Source organism: Marmota flaviventris, chromosome 1, assembly GCF_047511675.1.
Source record: "Marmota flaviventris isolate mMarFla1 chromosome 1, mMarFla1.hap1, whole genome shotgun sequence".
NCBI classification, from domain to species: Eukaryota; Metazoa; Chordata; class Mammalia; order Rodentia; family Sciuridae; genus Marmota; species Marmota flaviventris.
In genome coordinates, this window is record NC_092498.1 from 39,813,597 (window position 1) to 39,840,498 (window position 26,902).

Below are 26,902 nucleotides of genomic sequence, written 5' to 3' on the forward strand. Positions count from 1 at the left end.
CAATCTATCAAAGAAAATTTACATATATTCACATGTCTACATAGGCCAGGTTATGGTCTCGCATATAGCTATGAGTATCCTTTTGAACGCTTTGACTCATTTTGTAAAGTCAAAGAGAAAAGTTATTGTAATCTCAACTTTTGGTAGACATAATTGATTATTCTTTGACAAAAAATCTTTGTTTATTCCAGCACACTACACTGTATGCTTCTGTCAACATTCTGAGAATTTTACAGTACAAAGCCTTCTTGTATTAAGCACAGCACAGTTATTTAGTTCATTTGCAATTCAATTGGTATCCTGTTAAATAGTACCCAAACAAACTTTCCATTATTTTAAAATTCAGTTATAAGTGACCAAATATTTGTACTAAATAAAGGAGAAAAATATCTCCTAAAGAAATTTTAGAGAAATAACTACATAACCACATAATAAAATGATACAACATAGAAAAATAAAGAACAGTGTGGTAAAAGTGTGAGTAGAATCTAAAGTAATGTTTCATAGATGAGCAAAAAATTGTAAAAAGTATATAAGACAAAACACATGAAATTACTAATACCACGTATCAGTAGATTCTAGAAGAATAAGCACATTCTTCATTGGGTTTTACAGAGTATTTTAATGATTTATTTAGTTCCTTATGCTATGGGAAATTTTTTTTTCCTTTTGAAAACATTTCCTCCTATTTAAAACCCTTCTTGTTATATTTAAGTCAGAGGGAAACTCAGTACTACTCATATCAAGCTAGTTATTCCAGCAAATAAATGAAAACAATGGGTGAAATCACTTTTGCTGCCAAGGAAATGCAAGGTCACTGCCCCACTCAGCAGCCAGACTGCTCAAGGAAGTGCCAGTTCCCATAGGAATGTGCTCTCACATCATCTCAAGCAAGAGAACCAAATGGCATTATCAAATTGGAGATATTAATAAAACTACCAGGAAAAGTGACGGAAGTGGGATGGACCTTATTTAAGAATTGTGTGGGTAATGATTAGGCAGTGATATCTCCAATCTGAGTTCTGGTTAGTTCCAACTCCAATTCCCTTCCTGTAACTTAACATCAAAGAATTAAAATGTTACCCCGCCTTCCTTCTGTACAATTGTCCCAGGAAAGAAACCTCATTTAAAAAAAAATACTCAATACTGTATTGTATATTTAAAATTTTCTAAGATGTTAGATTTTATACTAGATGTTCTTTGCGCACAAAATAATTATAATAATGTAATAAAAGGGTTAGGAGAAAATTTAGGAGATAATGGATACACTTATGGCTTTGATAGCTTCATGCATATATTCTTATCCCCAAACTCAGCTAGTTGTATAAAGTTATTTTAAGTATGGGGATACATTCTAAGAAATGCATTATTAGACAATTTCATCCATGTACATTAGAGAATATATTGATAAAAACTTAAATAGTACAGGCTGCTACATACCTAGTGTGTGTAACTATATATGTGCCACGATTTTATATGACTGGCAGTGCAGTAGGTTTGTTTACACAAGCATTTCTAAAACACATGAATAATATGTTGCTCTTACAAAGTCTCAATAGCTATAGCATCACAAGGTGATAGTAAATTTTCAGCTCCATTATAATCTTATGGCACCACTGTATATGTGGTCTATGTTGACCAAAACATTGTTATGCAGCACATGACTTCACATTAAATATTTATGCCTTTTTATATGTTAATCATTCCTAAACACAATAATTAAAAATACTTTTGTGAAGTGAGAGCTAGAGGCTGAAGGAGATGAAGACATCCTGGCCATAATAAGATAGATAGTTTTACCCTAGAATGTAGGAAGCGACCCTGGTGGTCACTTGGATATTTTTTAATTTGACAGATATTTACAGGTAGACACTGACAATATTAGTCCTTAGTTGCTGCTATCAATGCCAACTAATTGGTACCAATGACTAAACAGCTTGGTGGTTTATGATATAAAAGTAGAAGTGGCAGATACCATTAGTAAAGATGTTTTCATAAACAAAGATTAAATAAACAAGTGCTCAGAATTTAGTACAGTAAATCTGCAATACCAAGAATAGCACATTTTCTGTTTTTTACAGAAAATGTATATTTATTTTATTTTCTGAGTTGTAGTTGGATACAATACATTTATTTTATTTTTATGTGGTCCTGAAGACCGAATCCAGCTCCCTGTACCTGCTAGGCGAGTGCTCTACTGCTGAGTCACAACCTCAGCCCCAGAAAATGTATATTTTAACTATACAACAGTAATTGTTTAGTGCTAAATAGGCACTATACTATTGAGACATATTCTAAATGATGACTCATGAACGAAACAAATATAAATCTATATTCTCTTAGTTGGATACTATATACTTTTTGAGAATGTTCTTTTACATGTTTTAGTTATTTTTATAATCTCTTAAATTTTCATTTTACCTCAGCTGATTTATTATTTACTAAAACCCCCCAACTTTTAAAACTGAAAACCTTCCTTAAATTTCAATACTTTAGCAATTTCTGGGAGGTGATTATGTGCTTGGCATTGCCTTAGTTGGAGACTATATAGATTAATATTGTTTCTTTCTTCCATAAAATAATTTAAACTATCCACTCACCTATTGCTATTCCATACACTATGACTATATACATATAAGTAGATATGTGTTGGCATATAACCTTGATTCTGAGGAAACTTCCAATAGTTAACAAAATGTAATTTTAATGATCTGGGACCTGACCTAATGAATGAGCTCTTCAGTTTTTCCAGTACAATAGTACCTGTTTTTTCAAGGAAAGAAAATAAATTGAGGGAAAGTACAGAAAGAAATAGAAATTAACTTGGACAATAATATAGGAGAACAAATCAGAATGGGAGGTATGCATAAACAAACCATAAGTTTGAAGGAAAAAAGCATCATAATCAGTGAGGAATATTAAATGAGAATTAAAAAAAAAAGCAAAGCAGAGGTCTTGTTTTATAATATTGACCACAGCAGTTATGCAGTTACTGTGGATTCTAAAGCTGGTTTCATGGACAGTATAGCTTTCAGCATTTGTTCTCATGTCCAATTGCTCCAATATTTTGAATTGAAAATATAAACACCCTTTGTAGGAGCATGAACATATATGAGCTTCCTTTTAACTTATTATAGATAAAGTGCATGCTTTATTTATTTATCACCCCCCCATCTCACTCTGTTCCAAATGCAGCACTTTCAGGGAACATGCAAACATTAAGACAGTGGAAGACTTGTCACTTCTGCAGTCAGTCTCATTATAAAGGGGGAAAGTAGACCCAAAGCAGACCCAAAGAAACTGTTGACCCTAAAATAGAAATTATCAAGATTATTTTTAAAATAACTTAAAAAATCTTTAAAATAATTTTCATCAAGATTATTTTTCAATTGTTGAATTATGTACCTACCTACCTTTTGAGAATGAAATTAAGCTTCCTCTTATAAATTACTTGACATGAATCATCTATTCCTCTAGAAATCCACAGCAGCATACAGGTCTCCTAGGTACAATAATTGGAGGACCTTGGAGAAGAACTTTTATTGCTCTGTACTTTTCCTTTTGTGAGGGTGGGGGCTGACCTGGGCAAGTTGCTCAAAGTTTCTGGAACTCAACTCTGTCATCTAAAATACAGTAATAACGATACCCACATTATTCTGTACAAGTGATCTTTTTTTTTTTTTTTAAGTTCAATGTAAAATTTATGTTTTAGAGGCTGGAGGTATAGCTCAGTGGAAGAGCATTTGGCCCTGGGTTCAATTTCAAGTATTACCAAAAAAAAAGTGAAATAATAAGTAAAAGTTGTAATTTATATAATTGCTAAGTGCTAAGTTAGTTCTGTACCTGGCATAGTACTGGATATAGGTTTAATCAATACTTGTTTTCTGATTAAATCACTATAATATGTTAGATGGTAAAGATAAATGAATATGTCCTCCACTGTCTAACATATGAAGAATTCATTTTATTTACCTAATAAATAAATATGTGTATGCTATGCTTTAGATATAAGGAGTTCCCTAAAAGCTCAGAAGTGAATGATTAGATTATGAGAGATGTGACCTAAACAGTAGATTAATCCACTGATATGGATTAACTGGGCAGTAACTGTAGGTTGGTAGGATATGACTGGAGGAGGTAGTTGACTGGAGATGTGTCTTTAGGGTTTATGATTTGTTTTTGGTGAGTGGAGCACAGTGCTCTCTCTCTCTCACCACACCCCCACTCCGGCCCTACCCTCTGTTGCTTCCTGGTCACCATATCCTGAGCTGTTTTCCTCCACCATGCCCTTTCACTATGATGTTCTGCCTCACTTCAGGCCCAGAGCTATGGAGTCAGCCAACCATGGACTGTAATATCCGGAATCATGAGCCAAAATAAACTTTTCCTTCTCTAAATTGTTCTTGTCAGGTCTTGTAGTCACAGTGACCAAAAAAAAAAAAAAAAAAAAAAAGTGACCAAAACAATATATATTTATAAAATAAATATATGTAAAATAAATTAAAAGCCCTGTAATAATGTGCTTCCTCATGAATAATTTGCATTAAGGTCCTCATTAAAGATAATATGAAGCTATAAAAATAAGCCAAATATTATTTCCTCATTTCCTTATCTTAAAGTTTTAAATATTTTGAATAACGCATATACTTTTATAATACTGCCTTTTTATAATTTATAAATAAATATATATATGTACATATGTGTGTGTGTGTGTGTGTATATATATATATATATATATATATATATATATATATAGTTATGCTCTATAATAATTGTAGAGATTCTAGACCCGGAGGATATGAAGTCCAAACATTTAAACTTGACATCTAAGACAACTTAGGTTTCCTAGTTTCTCTTTGATGGTAATTTTTACTCTCTTTAGAACCTGAGGTGTGAACAACATGGAGGCATGATATGCTTGTGAATGGAACCATTAGTAATGCAAATCAGCCTCTTCAACTTTATGTACACCTACTTGTCTTAACATCAGCATCATTATCTCCAAGAGGCCATTCCTGATCCTATCAACTTCCTTCAAGGAAGCGCTCACTACCTCAGTTGTGATTCGCATGTGCTGTCTTTCTTCTATTGACATGAGAGAATGTCTCTAGTATTTTACTGGTTCTTTTGTGCGATTCTTCCTACAATAAAAAAATAGATCCCTGAAAATTGGGACTATGTTTTGTTTTGTTTGGTTTTGTCAATACATTCCAGCACCTAGAATGCCTCAATGTCTTTAATTTTGTTGAATAAAAAAAGTAGTTCAATAAATGTATAGTAAATGAACTAATAAGCAATGTAACAATAACACCAAAGTAATCCTGTGTTTCTGACATGATACCCCAGAAGAGCTATTATATGTTAGTCCTGGGCAGCAGAAAATGAACTGCAAACTCATTTGGGTTAATTCAGAAGAGTTTAATAGAAGGGTTTTTTTTTTTTTTTTTTTTAAACAAGAGAGTGGCAATGTTAACAGAAATCACCAAGGAATGAGGTAGCACCTTGGGGTTAGCAACCACAGGCACATTCCCACTCTAAGGTAATGAAGAAAAGAAAGGAAAAGATTTTGTCAGCACCCAGGAACACCTAGAGCTAAGGAGAAAGCTGCTGGACAGGGGTCATGGTCTTTGTTAGAGGAACTCAGTCACTGCTGAACCATGAACAGACAGGAATAAATTCCCCAACTTCTCTGTCTTCCCACCTTCTGCTATACCTATACTGCGGCCATCTCCTACTGGTAGAATCCCACCAGAAATCAGAAAACTAAGGCCCTCATGAATGTTCTGCTCCGAGGTCATCCTCAGGCACAGTGGCGGGAAGAATGAGGCTTGACAGTGGACCTCTAATCTGTTGTAATACACTGCCTGGTTGGTTCCATATTTTGAGACAGGTACAGGTTTTCTTTTTTAGCCATCTACAGTCTACATAAGAGCATGGACATATTGAATGACTTCTTTTTTTTTTTTTAATAATTCTTTAGTCAGGTGTGGTCAAGGGGCAGCAGAGATAAGCTCCTAAGAAATCAGAATAAATATCTGGCAGGCATATCAATACTTTGGATATTAAAGAAAGTTTTAAAATCTAAATGCCTGCTATTCATGAATGGGAAGTAGTAATTTTATAAATGGATTCTGAATAACCTAAGAGGAGTCAGTGTTACTTTAAATAACGGGCAATTTTCTTCCTTTTTTTTCAGTAAGAGTAGAATTAAGTTTGCAATTTCACCGATCCAAAAGTCGTAGTGTGGAAATGGGTCCTCAGGAACCATATATCCGCCAAGTACAAAACCTTGCAGGTGCTCTCAAGACCATGGAGAGCTATCGTATTCTATATGCACTGTATGTAAATTTGCCGTGATATTTCACTATAAATTGATTCATGGAACATGCTAAAAATTAATTAACTCTCTGACAAGAAAGATACATAGGGTTTTATGATCACAATTTCAGGTATGGTTTTTGTTTGGGTTCATAAGAATCACAGAATATGGAAGGCATTTAGAGATTTTTTTTAGTTCTCTCTTCTATCACTGACCACACCACTACACGTAGTTTTACAGATGAGGATACCGAGTCCCAGAAAGTGTAAATGACTTTTTCAACTCTGTGTATCATGAATGCTTAGGTTTCTTATGTAGTACTTATGTTTCCTAATCATCCATTAGTTAAATTCCTCCCATTAATTCAGCCAATTTCAGACTATTGCAGTGCCAATAGTTTTATACCACAATTCTAGAAAGCAATGCTAAAACAGAAACTTGGATCAGTTAACAACTGGTGTTCTAAGGTAAAATAGAAATCAAACAGAAAGAGGTTGACTGTCTTGAGAAGAAATGTAATTTTCTGGTCAACAATTTTTAATTTTGAAGATGAGAAAAGGTGTGTCAAGAATATCGGAGCTAGAAAGAATAATCAGAAAGCCACCTAAGAAGCATCATTCATAACTATCTGAAATGCTCTGGCTGGAATTATATAGGTACTTAAAAGAAAAAAAAAATGAAATTGATAAGGCAAATGAAAAATAACGAGGAATTGTGTCAGTATTTCTAGGGGTGATTAGATTATTTTGTTCTTCATTTTTCACCCCTCTTTATTTGTGCCTGAGTGTTTGCTGTATGCATTTATTTAGAATCTGCATAGACCTCCTGCTTTTGGATTAGCCCACAAAAATCTTTTTAAGATTCTAATTCTGTTTTATTCCCTCAGGAATTTACTGAATTTCCCACACTTCTGGGCAGTGTTTCCATTGGACTTGTAATTACAATTAATTGTCTTTGTCAGACAATGTGACAAAATAAAGTGCATTCAAATGGAATACATTTTCAAGAGTAGGCACTACTCTCCACTAAATGCCTTTGTGCTTGAGCAGATTTCAGACTCTTTCCTAAAACACATTGTGCCTTCTATGTGCATATTCTAGAGGTGAAATGGGACAGCTAAAGCATTGTAGAGGTGGGGATGGCTCACAGCAATGCTTTAAATCAAGGATTATGCTGGCTATGATCTGGAGATAGCTGCCTCCTTTTGCCCATCCTCCACTTCACTTCCAACAGCTTCTCTCAGTCAAGAGATTAGGGAACAACATTTCCCTTAATTCTCCAATAGCTACACTTCCCCTGTGAGTCAGTGATGGGAGTTGGTTCCTAAGGACCCTCCTCACATCCTCTCTGGCTCATCCATGCCCCCTCCCTATTGAGATCACCCACTAGAAAGACCTTGGATAGGGCTCACAGGACTGAGTACTGTTTACTTCAGGGAAGTCCATTTCATGCTTTCATATTCTAGGTCCTGCTTGTCCATCCTGTAGATTTCAGGGTTTATCCTGAAGAAGGATCCTGATTTATCATAAAGACACTCCATTTCCTTTTTTCTCCACTCATTTCTCCATTTTTCTCCTCCTCCTCCTTTTTTTTTTTTTTTTCTTTTTTTGAGCAGTAGATGTTTATCTCCTTATTGGTGTTTCTGGCTGATTTCAGCATAGAAGAGGGGCATAAAACTTCATTTATTCCCTCATGTTTAATCACAAACTTCATTTGGTAATACCTATATGATACTCCACATATGGAAGCTCCATGATTCAACAAGTCCTTTATTGATAAATTCAGGCTGTCTTTCTATAACATGTTACAATGAGAGTTGTACATGTATTTGTATATTTACATATATATTTTAGAAGTAATTCCTAGGAGAGGAATCACTGCCAAAGGGAATGCACAAAATTGATTTACATCAGATTATCCATCAGGCCATTATTTTAACTTCTTCTAAGTGGAATTTGGGGCCTGTGCAAGTTTAATGCATGAATGAAAGTCTTCCTTAATTTCTGGAAAGTCTTTTGTTAATAAGTTTTGTCCTGCCCTAATTTTTCTTTCTATTTCCAGGCACACCAGATATTTTTTTACAATAATCTTCAAGGTATTTTTACGATAATCTTCAACATGCACTTATTCTTTACGATAGTTTACTTTGTGTTCTCAAAGTGTTCTTCATACCACTGGTTCTTCTTACCACTAGTTTTCTGTTTGTTTGTTTGTTTCTTGTGTGAATTTCATTTCTGTTCTTATTTTATAATTCTTCTCTATTTCTTTTCTCGGTTCTACAAAATTATTTTAAGTTCTTTCTATTTTCTTATCTTCTTTTTTTTTTTTTGTGTGTGTGTGTGTGTGGTGCTGGGGAGTGAACCCAGGACCTCACTCGTACTAGTCAAGTGCTGTGCCACTGAGTTACTTCCCCAGCTCTTTATCTCTGTTTGAATAAAGGGCAGTGATTCAGTGTGGGCTTTCTAGCTCAGTCTCAAATCTTTCTGCTTTGGGTTCAGAAAACCACATTTCACCTAATGTCTTTGGTTTCCCAGAGAAACACTTTCATATCAACTCTTGGCCTGGGTAAGGATCCAGTCAAGCCTAGCTAGAAGTCATTGGTTCTCAGGAAGCTGCTAGTGTCCAGATATGTGTTTAGTGATTCAGAATTCTCTTCCATTCCTTGTGGAAACATTAAACCCTCAGTCTGCAAGCTGCTAGTCTTCAGTTGGTAATGATTCATGGTGGGCTTTCTAGTTCAGTCCTGCCTACTCACCATTCTGCTCATAATCAGACTCAAGGGTGTTTCAGCAGCCCCTTTCCCCCCATTAAGGAGATGGCACTGACTTGATTTTGAATGTTCACAAAAGCTGGCAAGACATAATGCCCCCCTAAGTTTCTTCCCTCAGTTAGATCTCATTTTACCATGCTGCCAAATCTTCTGTATCAATGGTGGTTTGTTTCTGTGACTGTTTCCTATTGTCATAAAAGAATGGGCTTTCATTTGTGCTTTTTATTCTTACAGATTTCAGTCTGTTCGACAGCAGGAAATAGGGCAGATTTATCTTCTTCAGCTTGGGCATTTTAGCAGCAATTCTTTATTTACTTATGACAGCTTCCCCAAGATCCTTAGGTTTATCTGGTTAAATTCATTTAGTTATTATAAGAGGACATTTTAAACCTTGTTGAATGACTTTTTTTTATATACTCTTACATGATAAAAGTGTTTCTGAATGTGATGGAATGTCAAATGCTTTAATTATTAAATCCTTGACTTGTGGTCCTGTGCTTTGGTGACGTTACTGTTTTACTCTTCACTTTATTGGCTTCATGATATTATACTGTAATTTTGAGTAAAATATAGGCCCAAATGCCTGGTTTTTGTCACTTTCTCACTAGGGCTTTAACTTTCTTGATCATACATGATAATTCATAGTAAAGAAAAATTGTAATAATCAATTTAATTGTTTAACATAAAGTTTAATTCATACCCTAATATGTCAAGAACATATGTAACTATCATTTTAGAGTTACAGTTTCATACAATATTTCTAATAAGATGTAAGCTCCTGACAAATAATTTGCACATTTTTAAGTTTATTTGCTTAATTCAAACAACTGGGTGGGAATATTAGGCTCTATGCAATGGTAGCTAACTGTCCTAATTACACTTTTAATTGAGTAGTCAACATTAAATTACATGTCTACAGCATGCTAACTCAGTGGCAGCAGGAGACAACTCAAGTTGCCTTGGAGGCTCATTCCATTACTTGACAGGAGCCAAGTAACTAATATAACTATAATAACCCCAGGAAAAAAAAAATCAGAAAAATCTCTGGAATAAAAATAGAAAAGAGCAAAACAAGGCTTGCACAGAAAATGCCCATCACACACACACACACACACACACACACACACACCCCTTCAAGAATTTGTGAAAACCTGAAGAATGAAGGCAGGAAAAACAGCCACTAGCAAGGCCAGGGCAGTGGAATGAGGAAACCAAAATGGAGAAAGAGCAAAGTACTCTACTGCTGGAAAAGAAGCACAACTGTATGAATACAAAAAAGGCAAATATCCTAAAAGGAGCAGCTAGAACCAGGCTATTATGAGAAAGAGTTTGATCTTAGATTAATCCACTTGTTTTATTTACTCATTTATTTAAACTACATCCTCTTCCAAAAAGGATTTCCTCCATATTTCAAAATCCATACATAGCAAAATCACTAAGGCAAGAATGGGTAAAGGAAAAAAAAAACTGAGGGTGAGAGAAATGATAAAGCTAGTGGGAAAGGCTGGTAAACAACATAACATGCCACACAATCCTCTTCAGCTTCCCAACAGCCAGAGTAAACAGGAAAATGTGATCTGTTTCCAGGGGACATGAGAGAAACAATCCAGCTGCTCACCAGAAGCATATGGGTTGAGACTTCAGTGAAATTTATCTTATGCTTTTAATCAAGAGAACAGACTGTGTGATAAAGTGGATGACACTCTCAATGTCATTTTTACAATAAATATGATATAAAATTCTGAGTAATGATACTATAATTTCTTCAGTTCAGTCCAAATCATAACTTCATAAATATTTCAGTAAAAGCAATTATGCAAATGATCCAGATATGCCACTCCCAGATGGTCTGGTTTATCCAAGAACAAAATTGAGAATGTCCAGAGAACATCATATCCTTTAGATAATCCTCAATGAATCTTATTTTCACAGCAAATAAATCATAAATGAGGTAGTCTTTCATAATCTACTCATTATGTACCCAAAGATAATTTGCCAAATAATTTCCACCTAAGAAACACAGCCAATTAATTATGTTTTCTAAGCTAGGCCACTCATGATTAAACACCTTTTACTTACCTTATTTCCTGCTGATTCCTGTTTTCTTCTCTGGAGAGGGTTACCCCATTTTATAAAATGTGCAAGAAAATTATACTTAGGTATAGCTCCCTAGGTCATTGTTAAGAGCAGATTTTGTTTATAGGGTAATTTTGAAAATGCTATAAACTTGAAGAGATTATAAGTGTGCCTTGTTCTAATAACACACAAACATAAGTATCTAAATTTAAAATCCCTATACTCCAGTCTTTATGTAAATTTGTTTTCTTTGATCACAGAGAGAAACAGCACTATTGACCTAACTAAGCAGTGTCTTCTCGTGGGGAGTTGCTCATGTGCTAGACTTTTGAAAGGAAAGTTTGAATGCACTCAAGCAGTTTAGGACCTTTAACATGAGCAAAATAGAAACGTGGAGAATCCCACAGAAACAGATCAAAAGCCTTAAGCTGAGGGGTCGCTCACACTTGGTTGTGCAGGTGTGCATTCCAGAAGTTAGTTTTAAACAGTGGTCTTGACAGATAGACACGTGTGGTTAACAATAACAAAATGTTACCTCAAATCAGCAGTTTTCCCGGTCTTGTTGGTGCACATGACCTCCCTGGTCTGATATCCAATCTGGATGTCCCAGTACTTGTTCTCTTGTCGGTTCTGTCTGTTCCTATTTCTCTTTTTCTTGATAAGTTCCCGGGCCTCTGGATCCTTGACTCCTTTGCCTCGGTCCTTTTCCCGATCTTTATTCTTTCCGCGCCTCCTTGCCTGCCTCACTTGCCTGGAGTGTGGCATGGAGCACGAACTCCAGGGCCCCACCTGCAAGCTGTACATGCTCTCCTCCGCCTCGCAGGGGCTGGACTGGCACACCTGGAATTCGGTCAGGTTTGGACAGCCAGAGCCTCCAAACTGTGGGGGCGCCACAACATGCCTTGTCCGATGCTGGAGTCCGCTTCCACAGGTTTTGGAGCACTCGGACCACGGGGAGAACTCAGACACGATGCAATCTTGCTGGCAAGGAATGAGGCAAGCCTGTTCCAGGAGAGGCTTGGGCTCAAAATACTCACAGATGATGTCCTCCGCAGGCATGTCTTTGTCTTTCTGGATGCACGTTATCTCTCTCACCTGAATGCCTTCTTCTCCCTTGATACACTCCAGGGGTTTCTCTAGGCTTTTTGAAATCACTGGCTGACACTGATTCCAGGGTCCCAGCCTCCAGTCGTACAACTCTTTGTGCCAGTCACACACTTTGAAACAATTTTGCTGGTTACTGGGTCTTCCAGCCTGCTTACAGTTGCTATGCAACGTCGTCCAGCCCTCCACATGAGCACACCACACAGCCCTGGTTTGGATGCCTCCTGGACCACATTCGTCTCCCATGCATCGGCCCCATGGACCTAAAAAACAACGCAAGAGTTAACAGTGCCACTAAAAGAAAACGACAAGTCACTTCACGTTCCAGACAGATTCCTCAAGACCTAGTACATTAACTTCCCTGAAGTGTAATAAAGTAGGTCTCTATAGGAGCCTGTCAGAAAGGAATAATCTTTACCAAGTATTTTTACAAAAGGGAACTGTGTCACGGTGCCTATATAAGGTAACTGCTGGGGCAATTTTACTTTGGGTCCTTTTGGGATTACTGAAAGTTTGCTTTTATTCATTTCCTTCACTTTAGGTAGTTAGAAATCCTGGCTCATAAAGGACATCAGAAATTAGTCACAGCGAAAACCTATTACTCCTGCTTCACAACCATCAAATCCATTCTAGTAACTGGCAAAGAAAATGGCCCCTGGTAAAAACCTGCTTCTCCAGCAGACTTTACTTTTCTTGGGCAATTAACTACTTTGTAGAACATACTCTCTTTTGCCTAATTTTTTATTGTTATGGTTGTGACTGCAAGGGTCTAATAGTTGTGTACTGTACCTGCTGACAAAATTTAAAGTGTTGCCTTTCTGGTCACCAAAGCTGAGAATTGAAAAAAAATCCTCATTTAATCACATTCAGGGTTTAAATTTACCAAAAAAAAAAAAAAAAAGAAGAAGAAAAATCAAATTTTCTTACTTCTCTAGTCAAGTATAGACATGAATAAGGAAATTTAAATTCAACTGAAAGACCTTTTTCAATTTTCTGATGTTTTGTTAAGGGGTAATTAGGGGTTTTATATATTCATTTTCTAAATATGAACTATTTGATATTATAGAGTTATTTTTAGGGAATACTTAAGTCCATGCCTTTAATATGACATATTAGATTTGTACCTGGGAATCCTTCTTAGAAAAGAGAGAGAGAGAAAGCTTGTATTTTTAATACTATTTCTTTTTCTAAAGTAAATAATGAGATTTTCAAAGCTTTAACAGACAAATTCCAATTTATGAAATTAGAACTACATTTGAAAAATGTAGAGATCATATTCATTCCATGAACTTGAGAAATTCTTCGATGACCCTCAACTGTCTTCAACAGGTTGTGAGGGAAGGTAAGGACCAGGTGAGGGCTCTAGGGTCCTCCGTCAACACATGCACACTGCTTCCTCCTTCCTCATTATTGCTTCTATAAAAAAAGCTCTATTTTACTATTATTTTTATTCATGTGGTGATTATATATTAGGCTATGTCTGCAAGAGGCTTCTGCAGCTAAAGAGTGAAAACCTTTAAAGTAGGTCAATGGATACATTCTACTGATGGGAATAACAAGAGACAGGAGGGGCAAGTGATTTGCCAAGTTTACATCTTGAATGAATAACACAACCATTCTAGATTTTTCGATCCAGTTCTTCTGACTTTTAGTCACAAGATATAACCTGGATTTTAGGAGATTAAGGTTCAGACAGCTTCTCCTATGCAAAACAATTATTAGCCTACACAGAATGAAATATGAAAAATATGCTTAAAATTTTTAATTAAAACAGATAATTTTGTTTACCATGAAAGAGGTTTAAAATTTGATTTTTTCTCCCTTACAAACAGCATAATCAAATTGTAAGTGGAAAAGAGGCTTACTATAAATACTATAACTAATATTGTAACTGATCATTTCTACATTGAAAATAAATATGTTATACTTTATTTGTAATACTCTTACCCTCATTGTTTCTTTATAAAATTCTATCAAGGACTTATAATATATAAGGAAACAGTCTTCCTGGAGTATTTCAAGACTTAACCTAATGGATAGACTAGACTGGCTGTAGCTCAGCGGTTCCTTCAACACAGAATGTACAACCAATGGATGTTTTACATTTGTCAATATACAATACTAAATGATGTTTTAATCCTACTTTTAATTTCCTAAAGAAAAAATATATATTCACAAATCTAGTGATGCTTTCTTAGAGACTGACCAAGTATTCAATTTGGGAATCACAAAACCTAAGACACTTTTCAATAAAAAAACATAGGAGTATGTATAAAACTTTAGAATTATTTTACACATCTTGGCATTTATTTTCTTTTCCCATTGTACCTAAATAAAATAGTAATCCATATTTTCACCTTGAAGACAGCAAATAAATCTATCTGTATATTAGACTCTCAAGAACAAATTACATGCCATTAAGTTTGAGATTCAAAAGATAAGTGTCTTGTACATATTCAGAATTCACCAACAGAATTCAGGAAAATTTCTTGGTACCTTAATGTTTTCTATCCTTAACATTAATTATGAAATTATACTGATTAATCAGATTGGAGCTACTAGAAGTTACTCTTTTATACTTGAAATAAAATCAAAATATTTTATATCAAACTTGTAAAACTGGCACTCAAAAATACTTGTACATACCAAATACATAGAACAGGTTCAATAATATGTACTGAATAAATGAATAAAATCAGAAACAAAATCAAGAAAATGATTCCAGTTAATTTATGGTACAACAGACAGATGTTTGTTTCACAGGTACTTGAAGATAAAGACAAAACATGCTTTTCTCTTAAGCCAGTTGAAATTACTTCTGATTATCTAAGACTTGGTTTTATGCACTTACTGAATACATAAGAAGGTGCCAGTAACATATTTTATTAATTTAAATAACAGATATCTATTAAATTACAATAAGAACTCACAGTATAATGTTAACTTTGTAAACTATTACATAATGCAAATATTTATATCTCTAACATGTTATATATATATATATATATATATATATATATATATATATATATATTATATATAAATAATACATATAATTTGGGGCTGTAACTAAATGTAAATACACACAAGATTTTGACATTGCTTTGAGGGATAATTTTAGAATATCATAGGTATAAATTGTATTTCTTCTTACTAAATATTCTTTGCCTTTTGAGATATGTATAAAGCACCTTTTCAGAAATAATGTTCAACTTCAATATGAAAATAAAGTATTTTATTTCTACTCAAAATGTGTAAATGCCTTTAAAAATAAGAATAATGGTATCTTATTTATGAAGCCATAAATCAAATGTTCTTTTTCTACTTTGTAAAGAACAAAAATGTACTTCCAAAGGGTGCAGGGAATGTGTTTTTATTCTTTAGGAAAAGTAAAATTTTTCTACTATGGTCATCTCTTTGAATATCAACTTTTGTATACATTTTTTTAATAGTGTTGACACTACTACAGAAATTGTTCATCTATGACAATAGTTTTCTGAAAAGTTAATTTTAAAATTACTAGTTGACATATATAAATATGGATGGGAGTTTTCTAGGCTAGTGGCACATGCCTATAATCCCAGTGGCTCAGGAGGCTGAGACAGGAGGATGGCAAGTTTGAAGCCAGCCTTAGCAATGGACAAGCGTTGAACCACTCAGTGAGGTACTGTCTCTAAATAAAATACAAAATAGGGCTGGGGATGTGGCTCAGTGGTCGAGTACCCCTAAGTTCAATCCCTGGTACAAAAAAAAGTAAGACAATTCTTACTTTGATGTTGCTCACTAGATACAAGGAATATCACATGTGTATATACATCCTTTTACATGTTATATTTATACAAACTTCACACTTTTACTAATAAAATGGAACAATTAGTTACATTCCATTGTATCATTGCATCTTTTTAATTTCCTGGCTTACATTTGGATGAATTTTGTCTATTACTTTGTTCAAAAAAGAGAGAATTGAGTTTGCAGATTTTAATATTATAGTCATTACATGGTTTATGTCAAATATCAGCAGGAAGAAAGAGATTGAGTTCAAGAAAACTTTTAGACTATCTTACACTGATAATAAGTAAGAATTTATGAAGTTTACTTAGGTAACAAGGAAGAGCTTACATTATAAATATAAATACATTTCAATTCCCATTGCAATAAGATTATCACAGATTCTTATTAAGCAGCTGCTCACAGATAACACTGTTGGGTTTATTTTATTCGAAGTCTATTTACATTGAGAACCAGAAGATAGTGTATCCCAAGGAAACTCCACAGAGATCTATAAAAACACCTACTGATGCAGAAACAAAAGAATAAAATGCATGAAGGCACCAGTGAAAGCAGAAGTGCCAATATAATCATGACAGAACCTAAAAAGAACTCATGCACCTTGCAGCCTTTAACGGCTGTCTTATCTTTTCATTGCACCTTGGGTATTGCATGTGTGTGCAATTAACTATCTCTTAGAAGATCAGATCTCTCTCATAGTGCTCCTGATGGAGGACTGTCTACTTCTGCTCTCTAAGCAGTCTTGAAATAATCACACATTGAATAGGAAGAGGGCCACATCAAAAATTGTTCTTGACAACTAAGAATTGTTAACCCAATTAGCTAACATGTTTCAAGGTGCACAAATGCTTTAAAACAAATTTGAAAACACAATACTTAAACTACTAGGGAAAACACAATGTCTCCTACCAAGTCCAAGAGTGTAATATTTAATATCAAGTGTTTCTACATAAATATTGAAATTTAGCCCCACAATCTAATATTAAGAATGAGAGGGAGTGGTAATGAAAAAATGGTAAGGGAGATTGCTTTTAAACAAGAACAGTAAGAATTTCTACTGGTTTAAAACTTGCTTCCTTTATTGTTCATGTTCATGATTATTTAAAGAGAGCTTGGAATCTAATTGAACAAAAACAAAGGATAGGCAGCTTTCGCCTTAAGGGATTGGATAATGGCCCTTATGCATGGAAATGTATTCCTGTGTACAGATTTCTAAGATTGTGTTTAGTCAGTATCATGCAAAATGTTTCTAGGATGTGGGTCAATAAATATGTGTGGAACACTTAGCTTGACAGATTTTATGTAAATCTAGAGAGAAACATTAGATGTCTTATTCAACTAATAGGGAGCTAAACAACTGCTTATATACCCCAAATATTTATGTAAGTGACAGACTAACAACACAAATATTTTCACTTGCAATGAATGTAAGATTATGCAAAGCTGTGACAAAATGTTAAATGAATGCTACTTGGCTCAGTTTCCATGGGTTACAACTTTAAATGTGATTCTTCGCTAACTTCTCACAAACATCGATAAAATAATGAAATTATTGTTATTCCTGCTAAAAAGGATTGTATAACATGTCTATTCTCTTCATGTGATTCAGAACTCTCTCTTTATTTCAGTCTACAAAGGACTGCCTTTTAAATTTAAAATTAGTATTTCCCCCACCATATTCAATACTGACTTCTTCTAAGACTGTTTTTTATATGTCAAGGACATGAGAACAATAAAAGGTTGAGTCTATAAAAGGCCACATTATTGACAGGTGGCCAGCAACTGTTCCAAAGAGCCTTATAAAAGATAAACACTATAAAAGAAGTACGAGAAAATTATGCAAACTACTTTCTGTCCTTGTTTGCTATAAAACTCTCAAATGAGCCAGTTTCTTGTTTGACTAAATATGTTTGCATCCTTCAAATAAGATAATGTGTTTTCTCCTTCTGGATTTGATTGTGGAACAGCATGTCCTACTTTACCAGCAGGATCAAGGAGAACACAAACAGCTTAGTAATATACTAAACTATTTCTTGCATGCCATAGGATCATGTTTTAAAATTTATATTTAACTAAAAAAAGAAAAGAAAAACTTGTTTTTACCCAAGCGAATCAGTGTAAAAAATTAGAGTGTTGCTAGATAATAGGAAAAAAATCTCACAAATCCCATAACCTAGAAGTAACTGGTCTTCATAATTTGCTTTCATCCTACTAGTCAATTAAAAAGTGCATCTAAATAAAATTGGGATTGTGCTACAATTATTTTTTAAAAATTAAGAATATTACTTCACAATATTTTATACAAATAATTCATTTTGGTACACACATTAATATTTGACCTACAAGACAGTTAATTTCCTTTGCTCTTCATATTTTCATATTTAGATCTATACTAGGGGTACAGAGGAGTTTGTTCTATCAATTTACCATGCTTTATTTAATTGATATTTGCTCAGGGACATTTAGCACTTTCTTAATGGTTCCCATATTATGAAGAAAGTTACAATGGATACTGGAAAAATAACTTGGCCAAATGCTTTGCAAAATTTTCAAACTTTTGACACACATAGTATTATAAAAATAATGTAAAAATCCACTGAAATATACCCTTCTACCAGGAATTTATGAGCACATTCTCTTTTCTCCCACCCCCTCTTGATATCTGCAAACTATTACTGCTCCAAATCTGGGAGCCTATCTGGGGTCCTATGGGCTTATCTTCTTGGACAGTGAATCCTTTGACTATTTTGATCCAAAAGACAGTCTTTATTCCTTTAATTTCAATTCTCTTGTGTACTGTGGTCTAGAAAGACCTCAAAACTTCTGTAGAATTGACAATATCCTTTTTATTTTTTTCATCACTGAAACATAATTTTGCTGTTATGTACTCTTTTGATCTTTTGAAAGAATTTTTCTGTGGGCAAAAACAAACATGTGGGTTTTAATTATCTGTTTTGAAATAGTCCCATAAATTAGTAATCTAAATACCCAGAAACTATGGCACTTAAAATTACATTAGTTAATTTAAGTATGAATGTGTGCTCTGCCTAGTAGACAACTTTGTAAAGATTTGTGAACACACAAACACAAAATAAATTTTGAATACTTACTGACCTAAAATAGGTTAAACTTTCATTTTAAAGAAAAGCAAAAGAAGAGCTCATGGTTTCTTTGACTTGAGTTTTAATTTAATTTAATTTAATTTTAATTTAAAATATAACTCTCAAATGACAAATCAGTTTGGTGCATAAGTAGAGATCACTGTGGAAGTCAAGTTGAGCTTTCATCTTCTATAAGTAATTAAACTTTAATAAGAAATTATATCAGTATCAAATTAAATGTTCAAAATTAGAACAGGCTTTTCAAATCTGATGAGAAATGAATGAGAAATCAGTGAGTAGGATAACTGATTTCATAATTGCTAAGTTCAATAATCTATTTTTAGGGTCTATCGTGTTTGATCTTTCCTAAGAAAATTACTTAACCTCTGTGGGTCTTGGTTTCTACATTTGCAAGATAAAATATGAACTGTCATTAACCCCCATCATCTCCTTACACATGCTAAGTCTCACCATTAGGACTTATATGGTTTGAATGTGAAGTGTACCCCCAAAGCTCACATAGGAGACAATGCAGGAATTTCAGAGGAGAAATGATTGGGTTATCAGAGTCTTAACCCAATCAGTGAATTAATCCCCTGAGATTGAGTGGTAATTGAAGTAGGAGGGTGTGACTGGAGGAGGTGGGAATTGTGGTGTGGCTTTGGGGTATATATATATTTGTATCTGGCAAGTGGGGACATTTCTCTTGCTGTCATGTCATGATGGTCTGCCTCACCTTGAGCCCCTAGAAATGGAGCCAGCCTTTCTGGACGAAGACTTCTGAAACTCTAAACCCTTAAATAAACTTTTCTTCCCTGAAATTGTTCTGGTCAGATCTTTTAGTCACAGCAGCAAAAAAAAAAAAGTTGACTAAAATAGAAATTGGTACTGAGATGTAGGGTCCTTGCTGTGACGAACCTGCCCATGTGGCTCAGAAGACTTTTGAGCTCTTTAGAATTGGTGGGAGGAATTTTGAGATGTGTAGCAGAGCAAGTTGGAAATATTTTAGATTGTTGTAAGTGGAGATTAATGGCCAAAATAGGTGGGAGCTCAGATGACCAGAATGACTTTAGGACCAGAGGAGGATTCTATTGGAATTTGGAGTATGTTATGTTCTGCCTGAGAAGTTATCTGCATTTCACTTGTGTCCTGAAACTTTCTGTGAGGCTGATTTTTAAAGCGATAGACTTCTTAATCTGGTGGAAGAAATATCTAGACAGCATAGCATTCAGGCGGTGGTTTGGCTATTGCTGGTGGCTTTTAGCCAAATTTATTGTGATAAACAGGAGCAGAAAACAGAGTGGCAAGATTCAGAAAAAGTGGATTTGAGAGGCAGGAGTGAAACTGGGACTAAGGAAGTTGCATTTGTTAAAGACAGTACTACCACTAAAGAAATGCTGAAGACTTTACTGAGAGACAATAAGAAAGGTGGCTTGAGGGCATCTCAGGAACTGGCAAGACCATACCCATCTCAAGCTCAAGGCAGTAAAGGTGAAAGTTCTCCTGAGAATAGACTAATGGGGCACCCTTCTTGCACAAGGGGGCATAGGAAGTTTTTTCAAAGTGCTCAACCTATCAGACACTGACAAGTTGCTGCAACAAGGGTCTCTGGTAGGGACTACTTGTTGCAACTAGCAGTCAACTACTAGTCAACTACTAGTTGACTACTGCTAGAGATGGAAGCAGACCTTGGTGTTAACCATGTGGTGCTGGTTCTGCAGGAATGCAGGATGCTGAAGTTCATGGAGGCTTCCACCAAGATTTTTAAGGAAAGCCTGAGAGGCCAGGCAAAGTGCAATATGGTTGGAGTTCCTGCAGGAGCTCCCTGAGAAGGCAAGGTGTAGAGATTTGAAGAGGAAGCTAAAGCTTCAGTGGAGACCCCCATGATTAAAAAATGCCAGTACTGTGAGACATCATCTTAGGAAAGCTCCAGGAATTGAAAAGAGACAAACCAAGAGAGAGGCTACTTGGGCTGCAACCAATAAGGCCACAGAGGCAGAACTACATCCTCCCTTTGGAGAGGACATCACAATGTCATGTGCCCCAGATGCCAGACATGGAGCTACAGGCCTTGTTTGCCCAGCGGGATTTTGGTCTAGCTTTGGTCCTAATCCTTCTTTCTATACCCCTAATTTTGTGAATGGAAATGTTTACTTGGTACCATTTTAAATTGGAAATTTATAAATTGCTTTTAATTTTACAGGAGCTCACAATGCAAAATTGTCTTGAGCATCAGAGGAGAATTTGGCCTTGAACTTTTGGACATTTTTGGAACTGTTGAAACTATAGGGACTCTTGGAAATGGACAAAATGTACTTTGCGTTATCAGATGGTTTTAAGCTTTGGGGGGCCAGGAGCAGAATATTATTGTTTGAATGTGAGGTGTCCCCCAAAAGCTAACATGTGAGACAATGCAGAAACTTTAGAGGAGAAATTATTGGGTTATCAGAGTCTTAACCCAATTAGGGAATTATTCCCCTGATAGGGATTAACTGAGTGGTAATTGAAGTGGGAGGGTATGTGGCTTTGGGGTATATATATTTGTATCTGGCAAGTGGAGACCTTTCTCTCTCCTCCCTAATGGGAAGCTGCTTCCCTTTGCCACACTCTTCCTTCATGATGGTCTGCCTCACCTTGAGCCCATAGAAATGGAGCTGGCCTTCTCTGGACTAAGACCTCTGAAACTGTGAGCCCTTAAATAAACTTTTCTTCCCTAAAATTATTCTTTTCAGATCGTTAAGTCACAGCAGTGAAAAAGCTGACTAAAATAAGGAGGAAAATATGTGATAAAGTTGTGTAAAACCTTTTTGTTACACAAAAATAATCACATTTTTATGTGATAATATTTTAAAGTGTGCATAATCAGAGATAATTTCTTTAGGGTAGACTCTATTAAAGTGAATAACTGGGTCAAAGGATTTGATGATTTTGCACTTTTTAAATACATGTTGCTCAACTGACTTTTCATAGAAGCGTATGGAAATATACAGCCTATCACTACATCCTGATAGGCATTAGCTATTATAATAGCTGTTTTGTTAATTATATACATATGAAAAATTCCACTATTGTTTCAATTGAATATTTATTACATATGACTTTGAACAGTTACCTTCTGTTCTGTGAATTATTCTATTAGTTTCTATATTTTTCAGATATCTCATTGACTGTTGTTATCTCAACCTACTTATTTGATGATATGAACATTTTCTATGATCATTAAAATGTAATTTCTACTTGGTATTTTATGATATTTTTGTTTATGATATTTCCTATGTCTTTGATATGCAGGCTTTTCACTACCACAATCTTATACTCCCTTCTCTGTTTTCAACTGAAAATGAATTTTCAGGTATAGAGATTCATAAATATACATTAAAAAGTTTCATCTTTTTTATAGATTCATCTGAACAAAAATATATTAGATTTATCAGGAACTCATTCTGAGAATATTATAGGCCAATATATGAACATTTTATTTTTTATGTAGTTTTACCAAGAAAATACATGTAGTATGATTGAAATCTACTTCTTAGCCTAAAAACATGGCATTAAGAGGTGCCTCAAACACTGTATTGCTATATTGCATTGCTAGATTTTATTTTAATGCTACATTTTATTTATGATTTGCATAGTTTATAGTGTGTTTTTGTATAGATGGTCTCATTCAATCTTTTCATCAAGTGCTCTATATGAAGAATAAAGATTATGTTATTCTCTCTAGTAGAACTAATCTTAACAGATCTAAAAAAATATCAATCAATCAAACTCTCAAATATTTCTATTGTTTCACTGGATGTAGTTATGTATCCAAAAAGAGAAAAAGTGATATTAGCTGTATTTGAGCAACCCAAGAAGGGAAATCATGGTTCCATAATGAAGAATCCCCAACTTCTGAATAAGATCCCATTCAACTAAGGGGATGCTAAAGCCAATTTTTTAAGGAAAAGTTCTTCAGGACAACAGATGCTAATTCCGTGTTTTCCTTCCAAACTCATAAACTTACCCAGGGGGAAAAATGGAGATTTCTAAAATTTTTGACTACAAAAGGAAAATGTGATACCAATAGCCTCAATAAATATTCAAATTAAAGAGTTCTATTTGAACAGTAACACTCACTGCCATTCTAAAACAAAAATATCCCATTATTCCCCCACCCTAAATAATTACAACCAAAATAAGAAAAACAACAAACAAAATCTGACAGTTTCATGTGACTGGCAGCAGAATATTTATGAAATAAGGACACAAATACTAAATTCCATAGAGTTGAAGATATGCCAAATCATTAGTATACACTGTTTTAGAGAAAGGATCTAAGGTTGCAACATCAACTCTAGTGAATATAAATGCTCTTTATTTATTGAAATAGTTTGTCTTAGCATTAATGTTAAAATATAACACTAGGAAATATACAATTCCCTCAAAAATACAGAATGCACAAAATTTTCTAACCACATCAAATTAGAGATCTTCAATTATAATTGTCTCAAAGTGAATCACTTTGACATATTTGCCAGCCTGATACAATGCTAAGGGCGTCAAGTCAATGGAATCTTTAGAAATAAAAGATAATCCTCTCTATTCCAGGGAACCATGACAAAATAGTAAGTGAAATATTCATATAATCAATCATAGTTAAAAGCATGCTTTTTCTGGATTACTCTAAAAGTATAATTTGTGACAAATGCCTGTATGAAATTAACTTACTTTAAAAGTAATTCCTTGGAGCAGGGATACGGCACAAAGGAAATGAAACTGGGAAAGGGAATCAAGGAAAAGCCAATGGAAGTATATGTCATCAATTTGTCTACTATAATAGGTACTTTGTTTTGACTATGACAGACCTTCTGAGAAACTTTATGAAATGTATTTCAAAATTGTTAGTTTATGGCATAGAAGGATTAAGCATTTCTTCTTTAATTCCTAATCCTCTCTGCTCAAATTTGCTTGAAGAAGTTTCCTGGTACAGCCTTGCACTACTCAGATATCCTCATTCTGCCTAGTCACAGTGATGACCAACTCACTATCTGCAAATATAGGTTTTCCGCCTGAAGCTAGGTCCTCTGGTTCAGCAGAGTTTAAGATTGTGGACAGAGACCACAGATTCCTGAAATGGATCAAAAGGAATAATGGGGAGAGGGCAAACCTAATTCACCAATGGTTTTTAACCCATGCATTTTAGCTTTCATAGTAAAGCAGCCTTTTTTGTTTATTGACTCAGTGCATCCTGGAAAACATTTCTCCAATCATACAATTTGTTATTTCTGGATGTAAACCTTTAATAGGCCATATCACTATCCTAATGAAGACAACTGCTTTCAGGAAATGAGATCTATAAAAGTACCACTGACTTCTATTTTCATTGTCCATTGTCATATCTCTTTACTATATCATTTTGAATGAAGCAATATTGTACAAATATAAGTATATAAGTCTTAAAAATCAATCATTCTGAAATCCTCTGATAACAGTGCTGGTGGAAGTACTGCAGTCATAAGAGGAAGACCTATATCCAGAGTTGTTGTCAATTCTAATTACAATGCACAGCTGTCCCATTTGTGATAGAAAATGTGTGATATAATCAACTGGCTGGCTGCTGCTTGAAGGTTAGTGATTAGCAGTGGCAATAGCTAGACCAATGTTAGTGAGAGGAAGCTATACTATTGTGTCCATCCATAACAAACTGATGCATTGGTCAGTTTGAAGCTAGAGGCTGACAGACATTCACAGGCCAATTTTTTTTTTGTCTTCTTAAATACTCTGTTTTGTTTATGATGCAGATACTCAGGGGTGAGCACTAGTGCAGTCCACAAAGACCTATTCTTTACTCTCATCGGACATGCATCCCTATGCTCTTTCTCTAGACTTCCGTGTCTCTAATTAGCTAGCTATTTGCCATTGCTTAGAAGTCCATAAATGTCTGTATTATCCCTCAATACAGAGTAAAACTAAATATAGGCTCACAGCTTGTTGTCATGGGAAGACTGCCCTTTCTTTAGGGCCACAAAAAAATGGGGCTGTTTGTATTACTGCAGTTCACTTATAAGTAGCACCAATATACTACAATGAGCCATTAAGCCTGAAAATTTTTTCTCTTTTTGATTGGACTTAATAAATCCCTTATAAACCCTGAGTTGAGGGAGAAGAATTCATGTAAAAGAGGTACCTCATATTCTGAATCTATCTGGGTCTGATTCTAAATGCTCCACTGATGTTGTATGTTAAATTTTAGCTGCATCCTCCCAATCATTATATTTCATTTGTTGGGTTTCATAATAGCTATCTCAGGATAGAGAACTATAGTCAAAGAGCTAGTTGGTATCTAGCATACATCGTCTACTGGGACCCAGTAGCAAAGCAAATCAGGACAGGGTGTGTGTGTGTGTGTGTGTGTGTGTGATATTTTTTTCCTAAAGGGAGTAATTCTCTATTGCAGAAAACATGGTATTTCTTCCAAACCCAAGTTATCTATTCTTCAACTCTACTATTAGGAATAGCCAGAGATTCCACAGTCATTTTATGTAACAGAAATGTATCTCATAACAGCAGATCTTTTGGGCCATTATGTCCGGTGTGACTGAGAAGCTTAAAGCAGCTTGGACCTGCTAGAGATGTATGTACTCTGAGATTCATTCTGAACTCACATTCTTTCAATTCAACCAATAGATTATAGCAATATTCCTAAGCATCTTTTATGATGCTTTCAGAACGCAAAGAGGTTGTAGTAGGTAGCCAACCTCCATCACAGTCATAATGGCCCCTTCATTATGGCACTTATGCTTTTCTATACTTACCCATAGTGAATAGAAATGACTTGTGTGACTACTATGATACTGCAGAAATACTGAGGTGAAAAATATATGGCTTCTGATTTACCCTTTTTCTTGATTCATTCACTCTGTGGGAAGCCACCTATGATGTCATGGGAATACTCAAGCAGCATTTTGAAGATGAGAAACTTCAACCTCCTGTCCACAACATGTGAGTGACCCATAATCCCCTTGGAAGCAGATCCTCCAGCACCAGTTAAGCTTTCAGATGACAGCATTGCTGACCAATGTCTTGACCATAACCTCATGGTATACCCTAAGTCAAAAACACTCAGCTGAACTGTTCCTGAATTTCTGGCATAAAGCAACTATGAGATAATAAATACTTTGTTGTAAGCTGCTAACTTTTGTTTTGCAGCAATAGATAATTAACACTGATTAGAGTACCTGGAAGACATATGCTGCATTAACCAAAAATCTAAAATATGGGTCTGGCATATTGGAGTTGAGCTATGGGTAGAAGTTTAAAAAGCACAGTAAAAGCTAAAGGAGGCTTAAAGAGATAGAAGTGGCCTGAGGGCACTGAAGGTGGCTGCCAATAAGGACTTAAAAGCAGCAGGGAGAATGTTACTGGAAACTTGAGGAATGGGGGTTCTTGTTATATCATGATAGAGAGCTTAGCAATACCTACATTATCATGGAAAGTAGAAATTTCACCTAACTTATTGGGCAATCTGGCTACAATTTCCATACAGTGATGAGGGTGCTACCTTGTCTTTCTTCTTAGGACATCTCTAATACCTACCATTTCTTGTTCACCAAATCAAACTGGTATAATGTTATAAATATAAAGAAACAGCATGGTATTCAGAGCAATTTCAAGTCAATCAAGGTCCCTGGTAACTATATCTTAGTGGATACAGAAATATTAATGTGGCCCTGAGGTAAAAAAGTTAAAAATGTATTG

The 26,902-nt window shown here is 34.9% G+C and overlaps 1 protein-coding gene across 1 annotated transcript in view; it reads right to left on the minus strand.

Moving 5' to 3' along the window:
* Nucleotides 1-26,902, minus strand: part of Thsd7a (thrombospondin type 1 domain containing 7A) — a 395,278-nt gene that overhangs the window by 217,792 nt on the left and 150,584 nt on the right. Inside the window, exon 2 of the mRNA XM_027926470.2 lies at nucleotides 11,701-12,532. Within this exon, the coding sequence (XP_027782271.2) occupies nucleotides 11,701-12,532 (832 nt within the window). The remainder of the gene's footprint in view (nucleotides 1-11,700; nucleotides 12,533-26,902) is intronic.